This window comes from Scardinius erythrophthalmus (genome assembly GCF_964197995.2).
Source record: "Scardinius erythrophthalmus genome assembly, chromosome: 8".
NCBI lineage: Eukaryota > Metazoa > Chordata > Actinopteri > Cypriniformes > Leuciscidae > Scardinius > Scardinius erythrophthalmus.
The window spans coordinates 48,283,807-48,309,631 of NC_138228.1; the positions used below are offsets into that span (position 1 = coordinate 48,283,807).

At 40.5% G+C, this 25,825-nt stretch overlaps 1 protein-coding gene across 1 annotated transcript; it reads left to right on the top strand.

Moving 5' to 3' along the window:
- Window positions 1-529: 529 nt before the first annotated feature.
- On the top strand, window positions 530-12,344 carry chrna3 (cholinergic receptor, nicotinic, alpha 3). The gene is made up of 6 exons (XM_081372031.1): window positions 530-555; window positions 1,823-1,867; window positions 4,135-4,244; window positions 4,795-5,561; window positions 6,755-7,038; window positions 11,758-12,344. The coding sequence occupies exons 1-6, from the start codon at window positions 535-537 to the stop codon at window positions 11,884-11,886; spliced, it is 1,356 nt and encodes a 451-aa protein (XP_081228157.1). The 5' UTR covers window positions 530-534; the 3' UTR covers window positions 11,887-12,344.
- Window positions 12,345-25,825: the final 13,481 nt, after the last annotated feature.

The following is a 25,825-nucleotide window of genomic DNA, read 5'->3' on the forward strand; positions in this document are numbered from 1 at the left end:
TTTTTTTTTTTTTACATATTTTAGGCACAATAAAGATACTAAACTGGAAAATTATCTTTCTTTATCATCAGATTATTATTATTTTTTTAATTCTTTATCATTCATAGTGCAGTTTAACATTAGTAAAATAAAAAAAATATGCATGCGTGCATTTACGTCTCACAACAAATCAAATCTGAAGTTTTCAAGATAAAGGTTTCAAGACGCTTTCTACAATGTTTAAAACTTTGTTACTGCTTCCATAATATCGAGCGCTTTGCTGCATTCCTCATGCAAGTCAGATCTGCTAAATGAATGTAGTCGATGAGCAGTGCGTGTTCAGCAGCCGCAGATCCTACAAGTAAAGCGCTGTAGTTTATCATCCTCTGCTGCCTCATCATGTGCTGTAATGAAGTCTGTCTCTGGCCAGATTCAGGGGTCTCCAGCTCTGATCATGAGCACAGGCTGTTCTCCATCATCTTCTCCAGTTATAACCAGTACATCAGACCAGTGGAGAACGTGTCCGACCCGGTCGTGGTTCAGTTTGAGGTGTCCATGTCACAGCTAGTCAAAGTGGTGAGTGTCTGCTTCTGTTAGTGTCTTCCTTCAGACCGTCTCTGAGGGATTTCAGTGAAGAGTTTCCATCAGTCATGATGAGTCTGCGTCTAATTCAAAGAGCAAGTGCTTTTCTCTCCAGAAGCCTTGACCTCTGACCTCAGGCATGCATGAATGTGTCAGTGTGAGCGAGCTCGTGATTAATCTCCTCGTCTAACCTGCAGTGTGACCCCCACATTTTAATACAGTTTCTATCAAGCTGTCTTTCCTTTGTTCTTTCTTCTTTCTTTTCTCTAGATCGTGTAATTCAACTTGATGATGCGTCTGTAATGTAGAATGGAGTGAGCTAGCCAAAAAAAGAGACATTTTCACATTTCTGTGAATGCAATCATGTCTGTTTGTAATGCTTTAAGGTTTTTAGGGAGGAAATTTCACGCATTTTGGGTTTGAAGCACAAACAACAACACAAATAACAAAGAATGAGTTAAGTGTTATATCGCAGAGGACGTCTGCCAGCAACATTAGTGGACTGATATTATATTTTGACATTCGATTGGATGGAACATTTTGGCTCCTATTGTAATAGATGATGTATCATGAAATGCACAAGTTGTCCGTTTTATTGGTCATAAATTAAGTTTCAACAAATCAAAATGGTTTCATTAGCTGTGTTTCCATCCAAAGTTGTGAATTTTAATATCGCATAACCACCAAACCAACATTTGAGACGCTGCGATGCGATTGGTCCGCTGGTTAGTCCAGTTATCCAATCACAGCCTCGGCTGAGTTGCACATCGAGGGATTTATTCAGTAAATGTATTTCCATTGCAGTTTATGTGCATGTCTTCTTATCAGATTAAAACTGATCTGCCTCAACTGTGTGTGTACATTTATTATGGGCATTTGTAGAATTTAAGCACATCTTGGCATTTCCATCCAGTGTCTTTTTTTAGGCAATATCCCAAAGTGTGCATTAAAATAGGTGGATGGAAACACAGCTGTTGATTGTGAGTGTCTTGAGCATTAAAAACGATCGTGTGGAAACATGATTTGCTCTGCACATTCAGCGCGTGTTCTCCGACAGCTGGAGGTCTCGTGTGCATCGTGAAGCACCTCGAGGCGAAGGGACTCAGGTGTTCCTCGAAGAACAGCCCGTCTGTGAGACACGCCTGGAGAATGATTGCTTATGACAGCATGTGTCTTCTTTAAGCTCTGAAATATTAATCCAGAGCCGTCTTGCATTCCCCACAGGTGATTTCTCTGAGACTCTCTGTTCCTCTTTCCACAGGATGAGGTGAACCAGATTATGGAGACCAATCTTTGGCTGAGACATGTAAGCTCATGCTTTATTCATGCTCATCCAATGGCCATTGATTCATTTAGATCACTCAACACAGTTTCATTCGCTGTCTTTGGGGTCACTGTTTAAAATGATTGGTACAGGAATAATGATGTGAGATTCCACTGTAAAAATGACTGTTAAAATATGAATCGTGAACAGACCTTTTAATAGATAATAATAGGTAAAACCCATTTTAATGGTGCTCAAAAGTTCCATTAAGGCAAGTCTGTCCACTTTATTGATAATTCAGATTTAGACTGATAATGCATTTCAGATCAGCAATACAATGTGTTAGATTTACAAACCGTGCATTAATAGTAAAAACCGGAAATCTGTTTTCAAAAGTCCAAATGATGTTATTTGAATAAATAGGGAAAAGAGGCTGGAGTCACTTTAAGAAGTGAGTGGTGATGTCAACAAGTGAAGTTGGCCAAAAACTATGATAATGATTACCTAATGATGATTAACCTAAAATTCTAGCTTTGTTCCTGACTATAAATGTGTTCTGTGGCTTGCTTTAAAACATTGAAGATTGTGTATAATGAAACCGAGTTGATTGGGATCTTATAAAGTGTTGAGCTTGAGCTCTGAAAGCTTTGGACATTTTCTTTGTGTTGAAGTGCATCTTAAATATTGCGCATCAGTGTGAAGATTGGCATAAAAAAGGCTGATGATGATGATGATGATTATGATGAAGCAGCTGTAATCATTTTTTGCATCTTAGCTCATTTGGTGATTGCAGAAAATCGGAACTTTAATTGATTACATTTACTCTGAATGTGTTTAAAGAATCAAAAAATTGTTGCAATGAATTTCTTTAATACATTTTTCAATTATATTATGATTCTAACCACTATTAAATTTGAAATATGCAAATGTATTAGTCCAAACTCATTATTACTGCTTTATAAGTTTCTTTATAGGAATTCATCCTTCTGTCAGAAGATTAATTATGGTTTACATTATTAGCGCACCAGATGAAGAAGTAAGCGTTCTCCAGGACACGATGATGAGAGGATTGTGATCTCAGTAATGTTGATTCCCAGATGTCTAATTGTCTAATATTTTAATTAAATGAAGACTGGAAATGCTCTACTTAAACAAGACAGCTTAAGATTGCCAGAAATGAAGGACGTGCATCTCATAATTTGTTGAGTGATTATGCGAAGAGGATTTTTGAAAAATCTCTGTCCAAGAAAAAACTAGCAAAGATGGCCAACTCAAATTAAGCAAGATCGACCTCATGTTAAATCTTCTGGAGATAATCGTGCCGGTCATTAACGTTTGAATGGTCAAGATAATCTAATTTAATACATAGTTCATTCTCCTGGGTGGCAAGTCTTACAAAATATTTTAGCAACTGAAATAGACATTAGAAATAACTATAAAACTCTGCATCGATTAACAGTGTCAGATATATTAAAAGTGGCAAACGGGATCGGTCTATCCTTTTCTTTGTCTTTTATTACCGTATGTCCTTTCTGCTGCAGACAGGGTTTCGCTGTTGCTCTGAGACGACCTGGAGAATAACAAATGAGAGGATGGCTTATAGCCATGTCTTTGAAACACACTTAATATCTTAATGTCAAACGATCCGCCGCCTGTTCCTCGGCCAGAACCCAGCAGTCCTTCAGCAAACTCTCCTGGTTCAAGTTCTCTTGGGAAACGATATTACTCAGCAAATACTTTGGAAGGAATTTAAAATGCTTCAAAATATAAAACATACTTTTAAAAAAAAACTTGTATAGGTTTTTAAATGGCTATTTTACACTATTTCAACTTGTTACTTGCCATGAAAATAGCCATGGATCTTCCTGAACACCTGTAGTGATTTATTTAGTCTGTGAGTTTGCTGTTGCCTTGGAATACCTAATGTAAATCAGCATTATACACTAGTCTGATGCAAATATAATGTTCCCAAATGTTCAGAACATGCTTTTTCTTGGTTATATGAAACATTCCATTGTATCATTCTTCAATCATTATGGGAACGTCACTTTTAAATGTGAACGTTCTGAAACAAGTAACATTTAGAAAAAAAATGTTGGATGAAGATCCAACTAAAATGTTTCAGGAAAAAACCTTCCAAGAACGATGAATAAATAATGTTTTTGTTCTAACGTTTTGAGAACGTTATTAAAGACCAGATAACTGTTGTATTAATGTTACTGGAAGAACGTTTGATCATAACTTTGAGAGAACATTTCCTGATATTGTGTGCATAAAAAACCCCTCTGAACTCCTTCTAATCTCCATAGATTTGGAATGATTATAAGCTGAGGTGGAATCCCAAGGATTTCGGAGGAGTCGAGTTTATCCGTGTTCCCTCCAAGAAGATTTGGAAGCCGGACATTGTGTTGTACAACAAGTAAGTGTGCCGGATCCGTTCTGCTCCTCGTTTCATTGTTACGGATTTCATTCCTTCATAGGAGTGTAACGAGACCCTCATGATCACGATACTGAACTCACGATATTATTACGATACTCTAACACATATGGTGAAAGGTTAACAAAAGAATAACTGTTGATTAAACTGCTAAATTTGGTATTACATTGCGTGTGTAAATGAACAGGCTTGGACACTGCTGGAAACCCAAAGCACAGGACAATAGAGACTCCAGAATAACAATATTCATGATTCTGAAGCTGAAAATACTGAATTATTGTAGATGAATATGCTTGATCTCTGTCACTGCCTAGATATATTTAAAATAATGTAGGCCTTTTTACTGTAACATCAGACATTTGGCATTATCGGGACACACAGATATTCCCCCATTGCATTATTATACATTATATTCTACATTACCTAGTAGTTTAACGTAGCTATCCACAATACATATTGTTACATTTTAGTATTGCGATATACTGCGACACCCCTCGTCCTTCACGGTGTGTCTCTGTTTCCGAAACCGCAGTGCAGTGGGAGATTTCCAGGTGGACGATAAAACGAAAGCTCTTCTGCGCTACAACGGAGACGTGACCTGGATCCCGCCGGCCATCTTTAAAAGCTCCTGCAAGATCGACGTCACATACTTCCCGTTCGACTACCAGAACTGCACCATGAAGTTCGGCTCGTGGACCTACGACAAGGCCAAGATCGACCTGGTGCTCATCGGATCCACCGTCAACCTGAACGATTTCTGGGAAAGCGGAGAGTGGACGATCATCGACGCGCCCGGATACAAACACGACATCAAGTATAACTGCTGCGAGGAGATCTACACGGACATCACGTACTCGCTCTACATCCGCCGCCTGCCTCTGTTCTACACCATCAACATGATCATTCCCTGTCTGCTCATCTCCTTCCTCACGGTCCTGGTGTTCTACCTGCCCTCGGACTGCGGCGAGAAGATCACGCTGTGCATCTCCGTCCTGCTCTCGCTCACGGTGTTCCTGCTGGTGATCACCGAGACCATCCCGTCCACGTCTCTCGTCATCCCTCTGATCGGAGAGTACCTTCTGTTCACCATGATCTTCGTCACGCTCTCCATCGTGATCACGGTGTTCGTGCTGAACGTGCACTACCGCACGCCGAAGACACACACCATGCCGGGTTGGGTGAGGCGGGTCTTCCTGGGTTTGCTCCCGCGGGTCATGTTCATGACGAGGCCTGGGAAAGACCCGGAGAGACCCGGGAGACCTGAGAGACCCGGTGCTCTTCACGCTCCAGCTTCCCCTGGTGAATATGCTAAGTATACTTGCAGCCAGACTAATTTAGTATACTTCAAGTGTGTTAATGATTAGTTAAATTGAAGTGTGCTATTTTGAAACAACTCATTTTGCACTAAGTATATTTTAGTTGTAATTAAATTGTAGTAAAGCTTAACTTTAAGTGTACTTTTGTGTGCCAAATTGGAACAATTTCAAGTATACTTAGTATACTTTAAGTATATGCCTGTGTAGGGACTAATTGCATGCTTGATTAGTGAAATTAAAGTGTACTTTATTTAAATTACAAGTACATCACAAATTCATTACGAGTGTCTTCGAAACATTCAAGCAATATACCATAAGTGTATTATATTTGAGTAAAAAGTGCATGCTCAGTAATACCTTCGGCTTATTCCAAATACTACAAATTGCACTTTGTCTTCAATAACAAATGCACATTAATAAACAAATAATACTTAGCTGTACTTTGTACAATATTCTGTTGTATACTATAATGTATCTTTGGAATTTACTTTCAATACTTTGTTACAATGATCATTTCCAGCACACAGTTAAAAATATACTTAAAATAATTTTCATTTCAAGTACATTTTTTCTAAAATATATTTTTAGAAAATGTACTAAAGTACAATTATTTTAAAGTGTGTTAAAAGTTGTATTGTGAACACAGATAAAAGCATGATGCTAATATACTTTTAATATATTTAAAGATAGTACCAATTTTTGTTAGTATATTTGCAATGTACTATTGAAAAAGTGTATATATTTTAAATACTATAAAGCAGTGTTACTCAAAGCGCGGCTCGCCAAGCTTTAATTTGTGGCTCGCATGGCAGCGAATAACACCGTGGATATGATCATGCAGTCAATATACAGATCTTTCATAAAAACATTAAAAACAAGTAGGGTTACATATTCTGGGATGAATGTATTCTAGAAATCCTGCTTTTTTTGTCATTAAGGGAAGCATCTTGTCTCAGTTAAAAATCTGACTGGTAAATCATAAAGAATGATTTTTTCTGCCCTTTTGTATTTATTGCTTTGCATATTGCATGTTCAGGGATGACAGATTGATAAGCAGACATGGTATTTATGTCTGGATGTAACTTTTGATACGTTGCGATGAAAGTGTCTCTCCTACTGACAGTAGATGAAGAATAATGAAGACCACTGCAATAAAGTCTACTTTCCCGTCACTAGGGTCCACCAAAGCTCGCCGTCCTCATCTGCTCCTGTGCTCCACTGAGCTCCACAACCTGGCCGAGGCGTCTGGGTTTCTGCGTGGAGAATGCAGATGTACGTGTTGCTGGAATCATCACGGCACCAGCGAAGCGGGAGAAGACGCCGGAGCGAGTCCCGGTTCCAGCTCCCAGTCCTCGGATGGGTTTCTGTGCGCGTCGACCCTCTCGCCGCGGGTCCGAGAGGCCATCGAGAGCGTCAAGTATATCGCAGAAAACATGAGGCTTCAGAACGAGGCCAAGGAGGTGAGAGAACTGCTGCTGAACCATGTACATTCAGCCAAGCGTCCTTTGACTTGTTTTAACCCTGTGAAATATTTGACATTATATTTCATTAAAGGTATCATTTTAACGTATTCCATGGAAGTTAAACAAACTTGCCGTCACTAACACCTAGGGCTGCACGATTATGACAAAATAATTGTTGATTATTCCTTTGAAATTGTAATTGTGATTATCACAATTTACATTGACTGATGTTTTGAATAGCTTTACGCCAGTGGTTCTCAACTCGTTTGGCCATGGGACCCACATTTTCCCGTGGTCATCAAGCCAAGACCCCCTTTATTAGGAATTATATATATATATATATATATACAGTAGTCAACATTTGAAGTGGATCAAAAGTTCATCACAGTTGTCCTAAGACATGAACGGGTATTGTTAAAAATTCTTGTATTACTTTGATGAACGGTTTTGATATACTTCAAATGTTGACTACTGTATATATATATATATATATATATATATATATATATATATAGGCCTATTATAATAAATTTGTTCACATAAAAATTGTTGACACACATACACAAGTACTGTCCCCCTTTACTTAACATACAAATACATTTTAAGAATTTGACTAATACTGAGTAATAAAATACTTTATTGCTGTTATATCCACTTTATTAACAGGATCGCTCTCCTGACTCTCGCGATCACTCCTCTCTTCCCAACCCCGTTCTCGCGATATCACTACACTACATCCCTCCCTTTGTTAGTATTAGAGAACTTAAATACTACAAAATAACAAATTACCCTTTGGTTTAACAGCTTTGTTAAAAGTGTTGTGTTCCACCGCCCAAACGCACCCTAGGGCTTCCCGCTCTATCTGAGAGTAACGTCTTTCTGTGCGTGTTAGAGAGCGGCTCGCATATGCTACAGGTTTCCTAGCTCCATCTTCTTGTGTCTGAAGCAAAACTGCTCCAAGTCCGACTGGACTTGCATCACTGATCACAACTGTTGGAGCATTTATGTTGAAGTATGCTAGGCCTGGCTCACTAGTTAATTCTTTTTTCAGTCTTTTAAATGCATTTTCTGCTTCAGATGACCACTGCCACTCTTGTCCTTGTCTGGTCAGTTTTTGGAGAGGCTCAGACAGATTTGCATAATTGAGAACAAACATAATCAAAAATCCACAAGTGCCTAGGAATGAAGGTCTGGGAGCGTTACAAACTGCTTCAACCTTTCATGGATCTGGCTTTATTCCGTTCGCTGTGACAACATGACCCAAAATCTCAATCTGCTTAAGTCCAAAGAAACATTTTTATTTATTCAAGGTCAGTCCCTTTTCTTGGAATTTTTGAAAAACATTTCTCAGTCTTTTACACCTGGCATCCCACATCACATAGAGTCCATGGCTTTCTGGATAATCCGAATGGAACCTTCCTAAAAACGGTAGCATCCCCGGTGTGTAATGAATGTGGTCATTTGTCTGGATTCAAGTGCCAGATCAACTTGCCAGAAGCCTTCACGGGCAACCAGTTTTGCGAACAGCTTTGCTCCCTGCATTGCTTGCCGTATACAGTCTATTGTTGGTACTGGGTGTCTTTCTCTTACCGCTGCTTTATTCACTTCTCTCAGATCTACACAAAGTCTCACTTCTTTAGTGTCTTTTTTTGGAATGAGAAGAATGTTTGACAGCCATTCAGATCCTTCGTACACTTCCTCTATGATTCCACCTTCCAGCATTTTGTCCAGCTCTTGATTTACAGCCTCAAGTTTCAAAAATCTCTCTGGTGAGTTTTCAATTGCACTGACCTGGTCTGTGGTATTCAGGATCTTTGAGTCAAAGCATGACCGCCTTCCTAACAGTGGCTCTACATTTCCTTTTATTACAAAAATGCCCTCCTTCATGACATATCCTTCCATTGGAAATGTGCTCCAAAAAATCCCACACAGTGGATAGAGTGTGTCTGTGCATAAATGTAAAATTTTCTCTTGGTTTGTTTTAGTTCAACTTTTTGTGCAAACAATCAGTGATAGAGTTCTTCTCCAGTGATATTTCTTCCCCTTCTTGTATCTATGACCATCTTCAGCCTCTGTCCATTAACTCTTATGGTCTCTTTTCTTTCTGGATCAATTGAATACACAAATTCATCAGAATCAGAATTGTCATGTACAGCTCTCACTGGTTTGTCTTTGCGGTCTGACCTGTCTTTGGCCTTGTATCTGTCATTTTTATGCTCCTGTGAGTTATTTTTCATTCTGCAAACACGTGCCTAATGACCGGTTGTTCTGCAATACAGGCAGGGTGCTGATTTTGCCCCGCAGTCTTTATGTGTTGTCATCCACATCTATAACACTTGGCGTCACTGTTGTCCTTTTCAAATCGCCCTCTGCTGGCATTTTGGGGTTTCACTTTGCATTAGGAGCTCTTGTACCCTTTGTGAAATGAACGTGATTGTCTTTTTCTTTGGTGTTGTTTTCTGAGAGCACTTTAGACTCCGCTTGGGCTGATTCAGAAATTCTAGCAACAGTTAATGCTCTTTCCAACGTAAGCCCTTCTTCCTGCAATAGTTTAACTTTTAATCGTCTATGTGCACATTTCTCCACGAGTTGATCTCGTATCATATCACGTTCTGAAGCTCCGAACTCACAAGATTTGGCCAGCTCCCTTAACGTGTTCACAAATGTGTCAATCGTTTCATCCTGTAGTTCAGATCTCAGTCTGAATTTGTGTCTTTCTAGCACAACATTTTTTCCGTGGAGTAAAGTAAGCAAAACTCCTCTGCACTGGAGCACCAATGCAAAGCAGAAAAGTAGTGCGTGTTACCTCATCATCAGCATTGATGGTTCCACTGGCCAACTCAAAGAAACTATAAGAGTCTTTCCACGTTACATGCTCGTAGTTTCTTTTGTGCTTTATGTTTAGTGAAGTGATATACAGCGTGTGCAATTGAAGAGTGTGCGCCACTAGCGCAGGATAACGACTGACAGGACAGTTAGGCTCGTTTTTCTGAGGTGAGAAACTCTTTATTTCAGCGAACACTAACGTCACTGGTGGTTCCTATTGTGCTGGTTCTCTGAAGTAATCGTGATTTGCCTCTCACAATGTAACATGCTCTAAACACACACACATGCTCTAAACACACACACATGCTTTAAACACACATGCTCTAAACACACACACATGCTCTAAACACACACACATGCTCTAAACACACATGCTCTAAACACACACACATGCTCTAAACACACACACATGCTCTAAACACACATGCTCTAAACACACACACATGCTCTAAACACACACACATGCTCTAAACACACATGCTCTAAACACACACACATGCTCTAAACACACACACATGCTCTAAACACACACACATGCTCTAAACACACATGCTCTAAACACACACACATGCTCTAAACACACACACATGCTCTAAACACACATGCTCTAAACACACACACATGCTCTAAACACACGCACATGCTCTAAACACACATGCTCTAAACACACACACATGCTCTAAACACACACACATGCTCTAAACACACACACACATGCATGCTCTAAACACACACACATGCTCTAAACACACATGCTTTAAACACACACACATGCTCTAAACACACCTCTTAATCACGCAGAATAATGTAAGTGGACTTTTTTTGTAATCGCGGCATCCGTTCTGATAATCGCGATTAGAAATTCGATTAATTGTGCAGCCCTACTAGCACCATAACCCAACACCTAACCCTAACCCTACTAGCACCATAACCCAACACCTAACCCTAACCCTACTAGCACCATAACCCAACACCTAACCCTAACTCTACTAGCACCATAACCCAACACCTAACCCTAACCCTACTAACACCATAACCCAACACCTAACCCTAACCCTACTAACACCATAACCCAACACCTAACCCTAACCCTACTAACACCATGTTTTATTGTTTGAGCCACAGGAACATATAAAATGGAATAATAGTCAGTTTATTGAACTATTAGACAATTAAAAAAAATAAAAATAAAAATAATCTAAATATGTACAGATGCGTTTTGCGCTGAGTATCATATTTGATGCATCAGGCTTTTAAGGCTCATATAGTCTGATATAGTGAGAATATGGAGGAAAAAAAAAACACGTTTTATTCAAAAGCCCAAACTGAGCAACAATATGCAGTTTTGTGCAGATGCTGATATTTATATGAAATTCTGATGCTTGTAAATCAAGGAGATCCTTATAACAGTTACAGCAGATGCTGGCATAAAATGCATATAAATATTTGCCAGTAAGATGATATTTAATGCTTAGTTTTATGTTCAAAGCTCTGTAGTTTTAAATCATATAATGCAATGATGATTGAGAGATGAACTAATTCCTCAAAAGCCTGATGATCATATTTTAAATACTCATGATTTTTATAAGAAATGATGGATAATCAAGTAAACCTCAGTTGCTTCTGTCCAATTGAAATATTACTAACAATATCAAAGTTATTCTTACTTTTACAGTGCAGTTTTGACAGCAGAAAGACGAGGAGGAGGACGTTTCGTACAACTATACTAAAATACTTTACCTAGATAAAAAAGTCTAAAGAATCAATCAGACGTCAGAAGGACTGAATGAGATTGTGTGCGACAGGTTTTCCTGAGGGCTTGGAGTTTTGATTATCAAATATGATGCATTAGACTTTAATGTCCTGCTCTTCCGACTCTGGTCTCCGCAGGTCCAGGATGACTGGAAGTATGTTGCCATGGTGATTGACCGGATCTTCCTGTGGGTGTTCGTGCTGGTGTGTATTCTGGGAACGGCCGGACTCTTTCTCCAGCCGCTGCTGTTGGCCGAGGACATGTGACGCAGACTTTACATCGCAACATTTTGATAGTCGGAATCTAATTTTAGCAACCCTAGCAATGCATTTTTTACATATTTATATCATGCTTGGTTTAGAGCTGAATGAAAAGACAGTTTGCTGGACCTCTAAGGGTTAAAATGGATCTACATCATGGACTTTAGGAAGGTTTCTCTGCACCCACCCCAAAGTCATGCAACCCTGTTACCTTAAAGAAGGCTAAAAACAGTGTCTTAAAGAATAATTCACCCAAAAATGGACATTTATTTGCCCTCGAGTTCAGAAATTTTGTATTTAGAAAAATTCTCACAGTTTTTTCCATAGTTCATATACCTGCAAAATACGGAAGCTTGTTTCCACCACAAAATAAAAAATAATTGCGACTTTTTATCTGACAATTCTGACTTTTTTATTTTCTGATTGTTTTCTCAGAATTGTGTTTTTTTTTTTTTTGTATTTTAAGCCAGATAAAAAGTTGTATTTTTTATTTTATTGTGGTAATGGTTTTCCATACCAAAATAGCATAAAGGTAGTCTGTACAACTTGTGCTGTATTCCCATACACAAAAGAAATATATTGAAATATATTTTAAAGCGTCAAAAATATATGTGGCATATATTCCAAATGCATTGAAATATATTTGTCGTGAGGCCTGGAGTAAAATATGAGGAGGACTCAAATGCAGTGAGGAGAAGTGAAAAGTTTATTAGAAAACTTTGTGAACAATATAATCAATTCTGTGACACAGTGAGTAATCGTGAAGCCTCCCCGATCTGCGGTTCCAGAGAGAACAGGCCGCAATCCTGCGGACGTGAAGAGAAGCAGAGACCAACGTCAGACAGAGAGAACCCAGGAATGTCCAGCAATAGACGAGGACAGGAACCAGCAGGTGAACTGCCCTGCACCGATCTTCACGTCTAGGAATCCTGAACACAGATCACTGGTAAGTAGCACAGTTAACACCAACAGACCAGAAGCACACACGCGACATAAAACAATCCACTGACAAACACTGGTAGACACAGCTGGGGAAATAAAGGGTAGAGGAAACGAACGACAGGTGGGGAAGATCAGCTCGTGCTAATTGCCACCCTCACGAGCTGCAGAAATGACATGACCAAAACAAACAACAGAGAGGGACCGGTGACACACCCTGACCCGTGACAGAACCCCCCCCCTGAGGGACGCCTCCTGGCGTCCCCGGAGGACTCACCATGACGGCGATGGAATTGGTCAATGAGAGCGCGGTCCATCACGTCACGAGCCAGAATCCAGCATCTCTCCTCCGGACCATAACCCTCCCAGTCTACCAGATATTGATGACCTCTACCCCTCCGTCTCACATCAAGAAGTCTATGCACCGTGTAGGCGGGCAACCCCTCGGCGAGTCTGGGAGGCGGCAGAGCAGAGGTCTGGGGCTGAAGTGGGGAGCGAATAACGGGCTTGACCTTGAAACACCGGGTGAATTATCTTAAATTGGGGGAGGTAATTTGAGCCGAACTGTCACCGGGTTAAGCACCTTGTTTATAATGTACGGTCCAATAAATCTGGGTCCCAGCTTACGTGCGGGAAGTCTGAGGGGAATGTCCTTGGTAGACAACCAAACTTTTTGCCCACACACGTAAAGTGGGGGCCTAGACCGGTGACGGTCCGCCGACACCCTGTTCTTTTTGCCAGTCCGGGAAAGGGCTTCTCTGGCGAGCCTCCACGTACGAAGGCATCTCTGAATGAACGTCTGCGCGGATGGAACAATGGCGTCAGTTTCCTTTGCAGGGAAATAACGGGGGCTGGTAGCCTAAACAGCACTGGAAGGGCGACAATCCTGTAGACGAGACCCGGAGTGAGTTATGTGCGTACTCGACCATGGTTAATCTAGAACTCCAAGTCGACGGTTCTGCCAACGCCACACAGCGCAGGACTCTCTCCAAGTCCTGATTAGCTCGCTCAGCCTGACCGCTAGTCTGCGGATGGTAACCGGAGGATAAACTCGCAGTCGCCCCCAACTGTCGACAGAATTCTGTCCAAAATCTAGACACAAATTGGGGACCCCTTGTCAGAGACCACGTCCACCGGGAGGCCATGGATGCGAAAAACGTGGTCTAAGACAATGGCCGCTGGACCGGCTCCGGCACGAACAACAAACTCGCTGGACATCCCGCAGGAGTAGTGACGTTGCGTAGCGCCTCACGAACCCTGGACTCCACCCCCCAAGTAACCGCCGCGACCACCCGGTTGGGAGGCACGATGGTTACTGGAGAGGTGGATCCAGCTTCTACTTCAAAAAACCCGTGAGAGCGCATCGGGCTTACCGTTCTTACTACCGGGGCGATACGAGATGTTAAAATCAAATCAGCCGAAAAATAATGCCCAGCGAGCCTGCCGAGAATTTAGTCTCTTAGCGGAACGGATGTATTCTAAGTTCTTATGGTCGGTCCAAACTATGAATGGAACCCCGCGCCCTCCAACCAGTGACGCCACTCCTCCAGCGTCAACTTAACAGCCAGTAACTCCTTATTCCCGATGTCGTAATTCCGTTCCGAAGGAGTTAGAAGATGAGAAAGAAAGGCGCATGGGTGTATTCCATGGGTGTAGTCGTCCGAAGGGGATCTCTGAGACAAAATTGCCCCCACTCCTACCTCCGACACATCCACCTCAACAACGAATTGACGAGACGGGTCAGGGTTGGTGAGAATGGGAGCCGAAACAAAGCGACTCTTTAAGGTTTCGAACACCTCTTGAGCCTGCGATGACCAACAGAATCGAATTTGTGTGGAGGTGAGATTCATCAGCGGAAGGGCGACCTGACTAAAACCCCGAAAGAAACGCCTGTAAAAATTGGCGAACCCCAGAAAATGCTGGATCGCCTTGTGATTCTCTGGGGTGGGCCAATCCGCAACCGCTTTTACCTTGGCCGGATCCATTCGGATGCCTTCGGGTGACAGAACAAAACCCAGGAACGGAACCGACCGTGCGTGAAACTCACACTTCTCCACCTTGGCAAATAAACGATTCTCGAGCAGCCGCTGTAACACTCGCCTGACGTGCTGGACATGGTCGCGCTCGTTCTGGGAGAAGATCAGGATGTCGTCGAGATACACAATTACAAACCGTTCGACCATGTCTCTGAGCACGTCATTAACGAGTGCCTGGAAGATCGCTGGGGAGTTTGAGAGTCCAACCGGCATGACCAAATACTCAAAATGACCTGTGGGGGTATTAAAAGCGGTCTTCCATTCGTCCCCCTCCCTAATCCGAACCAGGTGATAAGCATTGCGCAAGTCCAACTTCGTAAAGATAGTCGCCCCCTGCAAGAGTTCGAACGCTGAAGACATCAACGGCAAAGGGTGGCTATTCTTTACCGGGATGTCATTCAGTCCTCGAAAATCTATACAAGGACGCAGCGACCCATCTTTCTTCCCCACGAAGAAGAACCCCGCCACAGCTGGAGAGGAAGAGGGTCGAATTATACCGGCTCGCAGAGAATCGTTGATGTATCTTTCCATGGCCTCCCTCTCAGGACCGGAGAGCGAGTAGAGGCGTCCCTTAGGCGGAGAAGTGCCAGGAAATAATTCAATCGCACAGTCGTACGGGCGGTGCGGAGGGAGAGATGCAGCTCGGGACTTACTGAACACCGCTCTTAAGTCATGGTAAACCTCCGGTACATCCGCCAGGTTCACCGGTTCCTCCTGTGGGGTAGAAACAGACATTAATGGAGATGATGCCGACATTAAACAATGAGACAGACAGAGAGGACTCCATGCCAACAATGAATCCAGTCAATGTGCGGGTTATGCTTGACCAGCCAGGTGTGCCCCAACACCACTGGAGCGGAAGGAGAGTGTATAAGAAGAATCTCCTCGGTATGATTACCCGAAATAGTCAGGTTGACCAGCTTAGTGGACTGGGTAATCTCAGTAAGCGGGGTACCACATAGGGTTCTGGCGGCAATTGGTTCAGCCAGGAGAGAACGTCTAATGCCCAAGCGGTCAGCTAGTTCAAAATCCATAAAATCACCCTCCGCTCCAGAGTCAATAAGTGCCGACACTTGGTGGTTAACCCCCTCCAACTGTAGAAAAGCCGGAAGAATGGATTGGCCACCAGATGGCAGTTGTGTGTTGGTGACGCTCACCGTCCTCTGTCCCTTAGACGTAGAGCGTCGTCTCCTTCTGGGACATTCCGCTGCCATGTGACCCGCCTCTCCACAGTAGAGACACAAGTTATTGGTCAAGCCATGACGGCGCTCTATAGCGGTTAGATGGGCTCTCCCGATCTGCATGGGCTCCTCCTCCGGGAGTCCCCAGTGTTGTGAAGCAGCCCCTCTCGTGACTGGTGTCTGGTTGATGACGTCCTGAGGAAACCCCACCCTCTGAGTCTGGGCGCGGAGAGAGATCCGGTTATCGACCCGAATGGCGAGATCAATCAATCCGTCGAGTGATGTGGGCAGTTCCAAGGAATAAATCGCATCCTTGATGTACTCTGCTAAACCATGAAGAAAATGGTCCCACTGTGCCTTGGGATTCCACCCACAGGAAGCCGCGAGAGTACGGAACTCAATAGAATATTCCGATACGGAGCGAGTCCCCTGTTGTAACAGCGACAACGCTCGGGCCGCCTCTGTCCCCAACGCTGACCGATCAAAGACCTTGCGAAGCTCCTGAGCGAAATCCTCATAGGATCTACAGCACTCGTTCTCATTGTCCCACATGGCTGTACCCCACTCTCTCGCAACGCAAGCCCTGCCAGGTGCATGATCACAAACGCCACCCTGGATCTCTCCGTTGAAAAACAGGAAGGTTGGAGTGAAAAAGTCAATGAGCATTGTGATAGAAATGAGCGACACGAATTAGGCTCACCAGAATAGGAAGCAGGTGGGTTGAGTCGAGGTTCGGATCGGCGAGGTGCTATCCCTTCAGAGTTAAGTGGGACAGGTCCAGTAGGAACCACTGGAGAGCTGGTCTGCAACTGTTCAAGCCGCTAGCTGCTGTGACATCTCTGACATGGCCTGGCAGGAAGCCGCTAATTCCTCCTGCTGTCGTCCCAGCAGAACTCCCTGTTGGGCCAGGGCCCGACGCAATTCCGTCTCCTCTGCTGAGTCCATGATGGTCAGTGGATTCTGTCGTGAGGCCTGGAGTAAAATATGAGGAGGACTCAAATGCAGTGAGGAGAAGTGAAAAGTTTATTAGAAAACTTTGTGAACAATATAATAAATTCCGTGACACAGTGAGTAATCGTGAAGCCTCCCCGATCTGCGGTTCCAGAGAGAACAGGCCGCAATCCTGCGGACGTGAAGAGAAGCAGAGACCAACGTCAGACAGAGAGAACCCAGGAATGTCCAGCAATAGATGAGGACAGGAACCAGCAGGTGAACTGCCCTGCACCGATCTTCACGTCTAGGAATCCTGAACACAGATCACTGGTAAGTAGCACAGTAAACACCAACAGACCAGAAGCACACACGCGACATAAAACAATCCACTGACAAACACTGGTAGACACAGCTCGGGATATAAAGGGTAGAGGAAACGAGCGACAGGTGGGGAAGATCAGCTCGTGCTAATTGCCACCCTCACGAGCTGCAGAAATGACAGGACCAAAACAAACAACAGAGAGGGACCGGTGACACACCCTGACCCGTGACAATATTTGCATTGTTGTTCACTTATATTTATCATTTTGAAATATATTCTGAAATAAAACAAAAATATATGATGTTAAGTGTGAAATATATTTACATTTATAACATGTAATGTAAAATATATGACAAAATATATGGACATAAAATGTTTAGCTTGCTAAAGAAGGGTCGAAAATGTATTTTGATCATAGTAATTCCTCTACCTTTTCCCCTATACACAACAGTAGGCTACCATATTTCACTACTGTATTATGACACACAGCTATAATAAATACTGTACTTACATTTAAATGACTGCAATGTAAAATGACAGATAGTTGCTTATTAGGCCATATTAGGTGGCACGTACCTAACACTAAGTGCAATTATTAGATTTATTGTTGTTTTATTGACATCTTTCCTGAAGTCATTTAAATATTGAAAATATGCACAATATTTATGATGCAAGTTTAACAGTGACACTCCAACAGTGAAGTGTACTTAAACAATAGATAGAACTCAGTGTCTAACACTGCATACACACACTATTAAATAACTGTATTCAATTCTGTAAAAATAGGGGAAAAAAACTCTGTATTCTGTGTGTTATTTCCTACATAAAATTGTCATTTTAGGCCAATAAAGTCAGTAAAGGGGCAGCTGTGGCCTACTGGTTAGGGCTTCAGGTTTGTAACCGTTACATATATTTAACTAAAATATATTTATTGTGCCAATTTCAAATATTTGCATATATTCCAAAAATATATTTTGAAAATATATTTCAAATATATTTCTTTTGTGTATGGGTTAAACAGTGTCATGATGAAAAGTCATGATGAACAGACTAAAACTGAAGCTGCACGTGATAATCGAGGATGCTGAGACATAAGAGATCCGTCCGCTCCGGTTAGAGATTCGTGTCCTCGTGATGAAACGAGCTGTGAAGATTCCTCAGAGATTCTGCTTTGGTCTTCCAGAGAAAATTAACAGCATACAGGGTTTTTTTATATAAAGATTTATTATCCCTTTAAAGTGTATTTAAATGTGACAACTCGAGATGGCTGCTGTTTTGTTACATTATAAAAAAAAATAATCTAACAAAAAAAACTGTCAGACTTTTTTTTACATATTTTTCTTTCTTTTTTTTTATAGACTGTCAAATCTGTGTTCACACTTACTTTCAGCGCCACCTAGTGGTTACTTTGAGCAAGTCCCAGGGAACTAGTCCATATGACTTGGCCATTACTGATAAAGTCAGCGAATAAATATGTTGTAATTCAGTAATGGGTATCTAAAACTATCAATGCAATCCCATGTTTTTTTCCCAACATGTAATAATTTCCTGTTCACTGTACATGCTAATATATTCTTAATGTATAATGTAAAACTTTGATGCACATTTCCAACAATCCTGCAAATAAAGAAACACTGAGAACTATGAACATCATCTGTTCTTCTGTCAATGAAGATGTTCTTGTGAGAATTATGTATTTCACACTCATATCTGCCTTTGGCTGCATTGATATCGACCACTTCTTTCTAACGCAACCTATTAATAATAGCAGCAGTGAGTTGTATTGAATTACATCTTCATATGTACATCCCTACCGAGGATAATTCAAGGGTTTCTCAGTTTACAGGGTTTTTTTTAACAGTTTACACACATTTTAAAAACTTTGCCTCTTTTTTTTTCAAAACTTTACACACAAATCCAAGAATTGCACACAGAATGTAAATTGCCTCACATCTCTTTCAAAATGAATCTCTGCATTCAGAATATCACAAACATCTCAAAAGCAAACATTTGTCTTACATTCCACCTTTGCCATAATATTATATTTTTGGATATATCATTTACACAGTTATTCAAAACCTAAAGCTCTTCTTTCAGTGCATTTCTATACAAGGTTGAAAGTAATTGACAAAGATGTTGAAAAATTCACGGTAAACACGAAAGCAAGATTGAATCCAAGCAATTTTTTTTTTTTTACTGTTGGCATTTGTGCTTGTGAATCCGGTTTTACACAGTCCGAAAAACTTATAACTTGACCTTTGACCTGTTTATATGCCTATTCTAAAGCCATGATTGGCTGGTGCTCAGTAAAGCGATGAGTGTTTGTGTGTGTGTGAGGAGTGTGTGTGTGTGTGTGTGTGTGTGTGTGTGTGTGTGTGTGTGTGAGTGAGTGTGTGTGTGTGTGTGTGTGTGTGTGTGTGTGAGTGTGTGTGTGTGAATGTATGTGAGGAGTGTGTGTGTGTGTGTGTGTGTGTGTGTGTGTGTGTGTGTGAGTGTGTGAGGAGTGTGTGTGTGTGAGTGTGTGTGTGTGTGTGTGTGTGTGTGTGTGTGTGTGTGTGTGTGTGTGTGTGTGAGGAGTGTGTGTGTGTGAGTGTGTGTGTGTGAATGTATGTGAGGAGTGTGTGTGTGTGTGTGTGTGTGTGTGTGTGTGTGTGTGTGAGTGTGTGAGGAGTGTGTGTGTGTGAGTGTGTGTGTGTGTGTGTGTGTGTGTGTGTGTGTGTGTGTGTGTGTGTGTGAGAGGAGTGTGTGTGAGGCTCTGATGAATTACTGTGGTGTTTTGATACAGGGCCATCACTAGTGGGGTGAAAGGTGGTGCCCAGGTAAATCCAGCAGTTATACTATATAGGCCAGGTTGCATTGTTATTTCGCTGGGAATAAGAAAACTACCGTCGACTAAAGCCTGCCGGTACTGTCACTTTTCATTATGGGCGCGCACCACAATCCACCGAATGATTACATGGTCAAAATTTCTCTTTTTACACTATTGGACATAGAGTTAAAAAATTGACATCAGTCGCTCACGACGCATTGCATTATGCACCGGACCTGCCGGCTGATGAAGTATTTATTACATCAAGAAAACACGAATACAACACACTGCACTTGGATGAATACATTTATTAGATTTATTTAATAATATTACCAGTTCCATATTATCTTTATTAAAACATAAGACAATAAATTATTTAATTTTTTTAAATTTGACTGCATTCTTGTCAATTTCTAAATGTTTACTTTTTGATTCATGAATTATAACAGACTGTGATGAAAAAAACAAAACATTATTTTGATGTTACTTTTTTAAAATTGGTTTTATTATTATTCAACAATTTCTTGCTTTTTTTAGTTTTTATGAGTTGTAATTTTATATAAACATTTAACTTTTAAAATAAAGGTTTTACAACAACATCACCATCTTCTGTTATATGTGGGCCTCCATGCTCCTCTGTTTACAGAAGCCTATATGATATTGGTGGTGGGGGCCCACATCAATATTGATTCAGGGGCCCCCGAATCCTCTAGCTACGGCCCTGTTTTGATAGGTTGTGTTTGAAAAAGGAAATCAAGATTCTTCCTGTTAGATTGTTGTGTGTTTCATACAGAATTGTGTTGTGGTTTGCAAAAAGTGTTTTATGAAATTGAAAACTGCGTCGAAAGCAGAGAATTAGTGTATGGTTTTGCAGATTTGGTGTGTGGATCTGGTGTTTGAGTGTCAGGTTTCAGAAACTGTGTGACGAGAGAGGATTTCGTGTAAGCAGTTGAAAAAAACTGTTAAAAAGGGGTTATGATCCTCCTTCAGGCCCTTCATAATAAACGCAAATGTTCGGCAAGATGAAGATTTTACATGGAAACACTGAATATGCCTTTTAACGTCATATGTGAACATTTGCACACTGACAAAACAAGTTTTTCCCTCCCTTCAGTTGCTAATTTTATTACTCATCTTAATATACTTGTTATGGCATGTTGACAAAATTTTACTTAATAACCGACATCATGCTTGCGATGTAAATGACATGATAAGTTTATGCAGGGCACTAGAGGGAAGACCATCGGCGCTCTAAGTCAGTCGAGTCTCCTTCATTTATACAGCGCTTTAACAACACAGATGTTTCAAAGCAGCGTTACAGTGTGATAACAGGAGATTACAGTAACAGAGAGTGTTTAGGCTTTACAGCAGATCTAGAATGAAGTTATTGTCCGGATAAAGTTAGTTTTTGATCTAAGTCACATCAGATGTAGGCTACTTTGAATTAGGCATTAAAGTACAAAACCTTATGCAATAATGTTGAAGCTGTTTTCAATCTGTGCTCCTGCGCAAGCATAACTAACAGCGCAACTTGTGCTGCGTCCCAATTCGCCTACGTATACTACGCCCTAAAAGCATGTACTCGTTTTGTGAAGAAAAAGTACATACTTTTGAGTGTGTAGCAAAAGAGTAGGCAAGCTTTGGGACACACTACTTCATCATCTTTAACGGACAGATCTGTCACCGTAAACTGCCCTGTCAATCATCTTGTCACAGTTAAAATCCTCCATTTAATCTAATTTAATTTCCTACCGTTTCGGAGAAAAATGTTGTAGCACGTTCATCTGCCAGTCGTGGGTCTTTCATGCGGAGACTCTCCTCGTGTGTTTGCAATTTGAATATAATGATGCATTTAAAAGTTAATGGCTAAACATATCTTTACAAAAGTTCACAATACTGCTGCAGATGCGATATAATGTAGACAACACTGAATAAATACATTTTCGTCAGGTTAGATACTGATAATGAATCACTCAAACCCCTTTATCTAAACCTCTCAGTGAACACAACCACAGAAGTGCCACAGATCAAATCCAACAACAGCTTTATGTAACCTTTCCAGCTGGTAAGCAAGTCATATGCAAATTCATTAATTGAAACTAAATAGTCATAAACTGTTTGTGATATGGAGGAAATATATTGGACTGCACATTTTGTTAAAACACAAATTTAGTTAATTCTGTAACTTCATATTTAGCCAAATTTATTGCTTGATTCTTATTAAGAAGCATTATTTGATAGAACTGTACAGTAAGTGCCTCAAACCACATAATAGTTTACAGAGGTTTTTAGTCAAGGAGTTTTATTGGAAATCCTTCCTTTCAGAGATGAGGTGTGTAAAGCTTTAAGAAAGAACAGTATTGTGTTCTGATCCTGGATGCTGCCTTTTGTGATTTTCACTTTATGAACTTTATCAAATGCTTTGCTTAGTCAGCAGAATTCTCATTATCAGAATCACAGCGTCTGCCCTCCGGCTGGAACCGGTCTGATGAAGATTTCACAATGTGCTATAAATTATACAACTGTCACACTCCTTCTTGAGATCATGCAACAACATGAACGAGATGAACTAATCAATACATCGTTAGGAGACAATGAGGAGACACAACCTAGAAAAAATTAACAATACTGTTGTTTAGTAAAAAAGTAGTAAATGCACATTGTAGTAGATGAACATTAGATGACTGGAACCTTTAAGCATAATCAAACATGGATTTTTGCTTGATTACTAAGCTTACACATTGAATGCTTGATGCATAATTCTAGGTTGGTGTGAAAAAAGGCAAAGATGAAGATCATGCATTATGATTGTTTTTTATTCTAATTTGCCAACCAGGAGCTCAGCTGTACAAGCTCAAAATGTTGGATTTGTGCATCAGGCCTTGCATGGACCTGACAATGTCTATCATGAACTGCTCTTGATTTGGTTCATTTAGTAGTTTAATACAATTTAACAAAATGTTAAAGAAAAAAAAATAGAAGCTACAGCTCCTGATTGCAGGTATGTTTATAATCAATTCTGGGTAGTAACTGATTACATGTAATCTATATTACATTATCAGATTACAAAAATTAAGCACTTGTAATTAGAGTATATTGCATTTTAAAATACTCATAATCAGACTACAGTTTCTGTTTTTATCATTACATTTTCCTTTCTTAAAAAGAAAAGGCCTATATATGTTCAGAAAGTTCCTTCCCAAACACTAGTTTGAGAAATCCTGACATAATGTACTGTTTAATGCACTTATTTTTATTTTTTCAATTATTTTACATATTATTTATGTTAATTCTAGAAACAAGTTAGGTCAAAAGTAATCTAAAACTAATAAAAGTAGTCAGAATATATTACCTTAAATGTGTAATGTAATAGATTTTTATCATGTAATTTGTTTTCAGTAATGGACTACAATTCGTAAGTAATTACCAACAACTGCTAGTAACTAAAACTCTGACAGCAGGCAAATTATCATTTCATGCAGAGATCTTTGAACGCTGATGCACAATGTGGCTTTGGGCAAAACGGTTGCAAAAACGCAAATAATCCTATCCATCATAGCTTGAAATTGTTGCTAAGCTGAAACGAACCCATTATGCAGTTTTGAAATGCCTTGTGGCTAAAAGTGCCCTGAAGACTGAAACACTCCCACCCACAGAGAGTATAAAACCCAAGACCACCACCATCACTCACCCCGAATCCAGGAGATCCAGCAGTGCATCAGCTCATCTTCCTGAGTGGCCGACAACATGAGCTTTAAGTTTCAGTCAACGTTTCAGTCAAGCTTCAAGACTTTCTCCGGCTTTGTGAGTGATCCCTCAGACTTTCATGCACTCCTAACTTATACTAACCTTTCTACATTGTTTTCTTTTGTGCATTTTCAGAGTATATATTTGAGTCAGTTGCACATTGTGAACTTTACCATAACATACAGAATACTTTTTTACTATGCAGAGCGTCCCCTACGAGAGTCCTATCTCTGGAGGACTGAAAGCTGGGAAAGCCATCTTCATTCAGGGAACTGTTCCCTCTGGATCTGATAGGTGAATCTTTCTTTTCAAGATTAGAGAAAAGAAATGCAATTTTGTTTGAGTAACTAGTTCACTTCACATGGTTTATAATCATTGCAGATTTGAGGTGAATCTGAAGTGTGGGAAGTCTGAAGGAGATGACATTGCCTTTCAAATCAGACCCCAGTTTAGCAGCAACTGCATAGTCCTAAACAGCCAGCAAAATGGATCTTGGGGAAAAGAGGAGAAACTGGAATTACCTTTAAAGCAGGGGAGCAGCTTTGATCTGGTCATTGCCGTAAATTCTGAAAATTATCAGGTTTGTTTTAATGTTTTGAATCTATTCAATGGGTACATTGTGCAAAGTCTAACAGAAATAGGAAAGGAAATCTGAACATAGTAGTTTTCAATCTGAAGGTGTATTTGAGTGGATGTGAAGTTGGACGATTTCAGCATCGTATATCTATGGAACGCGTCATCGCTCTGAGTGTTGCAGGAGAGGTTTCTTTAACCAACGTGGTGTTCACTAAGGTGAGTGAGTGATCCTCCTCTTTTTACAGAATTTAGTTGTCATTACTCAAGCACAGGCTTTCCTGTTATTTTGGCATTAGACTATAATACCGAAGACAGATAAATGCTTCAGTATGCTGATTGTGTCCTCATGTACGTGACTGTTGCAGCAATCCTGCAGTATGCGATAATCAAAAAATTATTATAAACTAATTTGCAATATGCAAGAGTACTCTATAACTACAATTGGAGTTGGATATTTTTTAAAAAATTCATGTCACTGTAGGACCACTTGAATACGAGAATGCAATGGTTTTTAAAGTGTGTTAAAAAAAAAAAAAAAAAACTCACTAAGACATGATACAAATGTTTGTGTTATTCAACTCTTACAATCTTGCTTTTACAGAGCTGGGCTGGATCCTCCATATTTCGGCAGGGCGGAAGTTTGATCAACATGCAGGGTGGGACTATGACTTTTGATGAACAATCATCTGTGCTACATGGAAGCTGGGATTTGATGGGCACCAAATACAGTCAGTCATCTTTCCAAACAACGACTGAACTTTCATTGAGCAACCCAGTCCAAAATCCTGTGAGTAGCAGAAACTTTACAGGAACTCAGTAACACAGTGCAAGCACTAAAAGAGACATCAGTAGGGTTGGGTATCGTTTGAATTTGAACGATTCCGATTCCGTTTCCGATTGCTTGTTTCGATTCCGGTTCTTAACGATTCTCGATTCCGATTCTTTTAAGAGGCAGGGTCAAAAAAGTTTAGATAAATTTTAATTATATGAACTTTTTACTTTTTATGAACTTTACTATGAATTTCTCACAGGGCTGTTTTCAACTACAATATAAATATCAAATCTATTTTAAACAAAATTTTAGGACATTTTAAATGAGCTAGCTAACCAAAGGTCTTTCTGAATGAAATAGTCTGACCTTCTTCATCAATTGCTATTTTCACAGCTAAAATGGGCTATCAGGTAAAATAGGCTAAATAAGGTTGTTTACACTCATGTGTTTTATGTTCGCCGGCATCGCGCACAGTTTTCAAACGGACGAGCAGAGGACGAAAGAATATGGTTGCGACTTGCAAGATACCGAAGAAAAAGAAAACATAATATAAGTAGGTTTTTATTTAAGGTTTAATGTCAGGGTTGTTTGCTCTGAATACATTTTATCAGACGCTGTGAGTTAATAAGG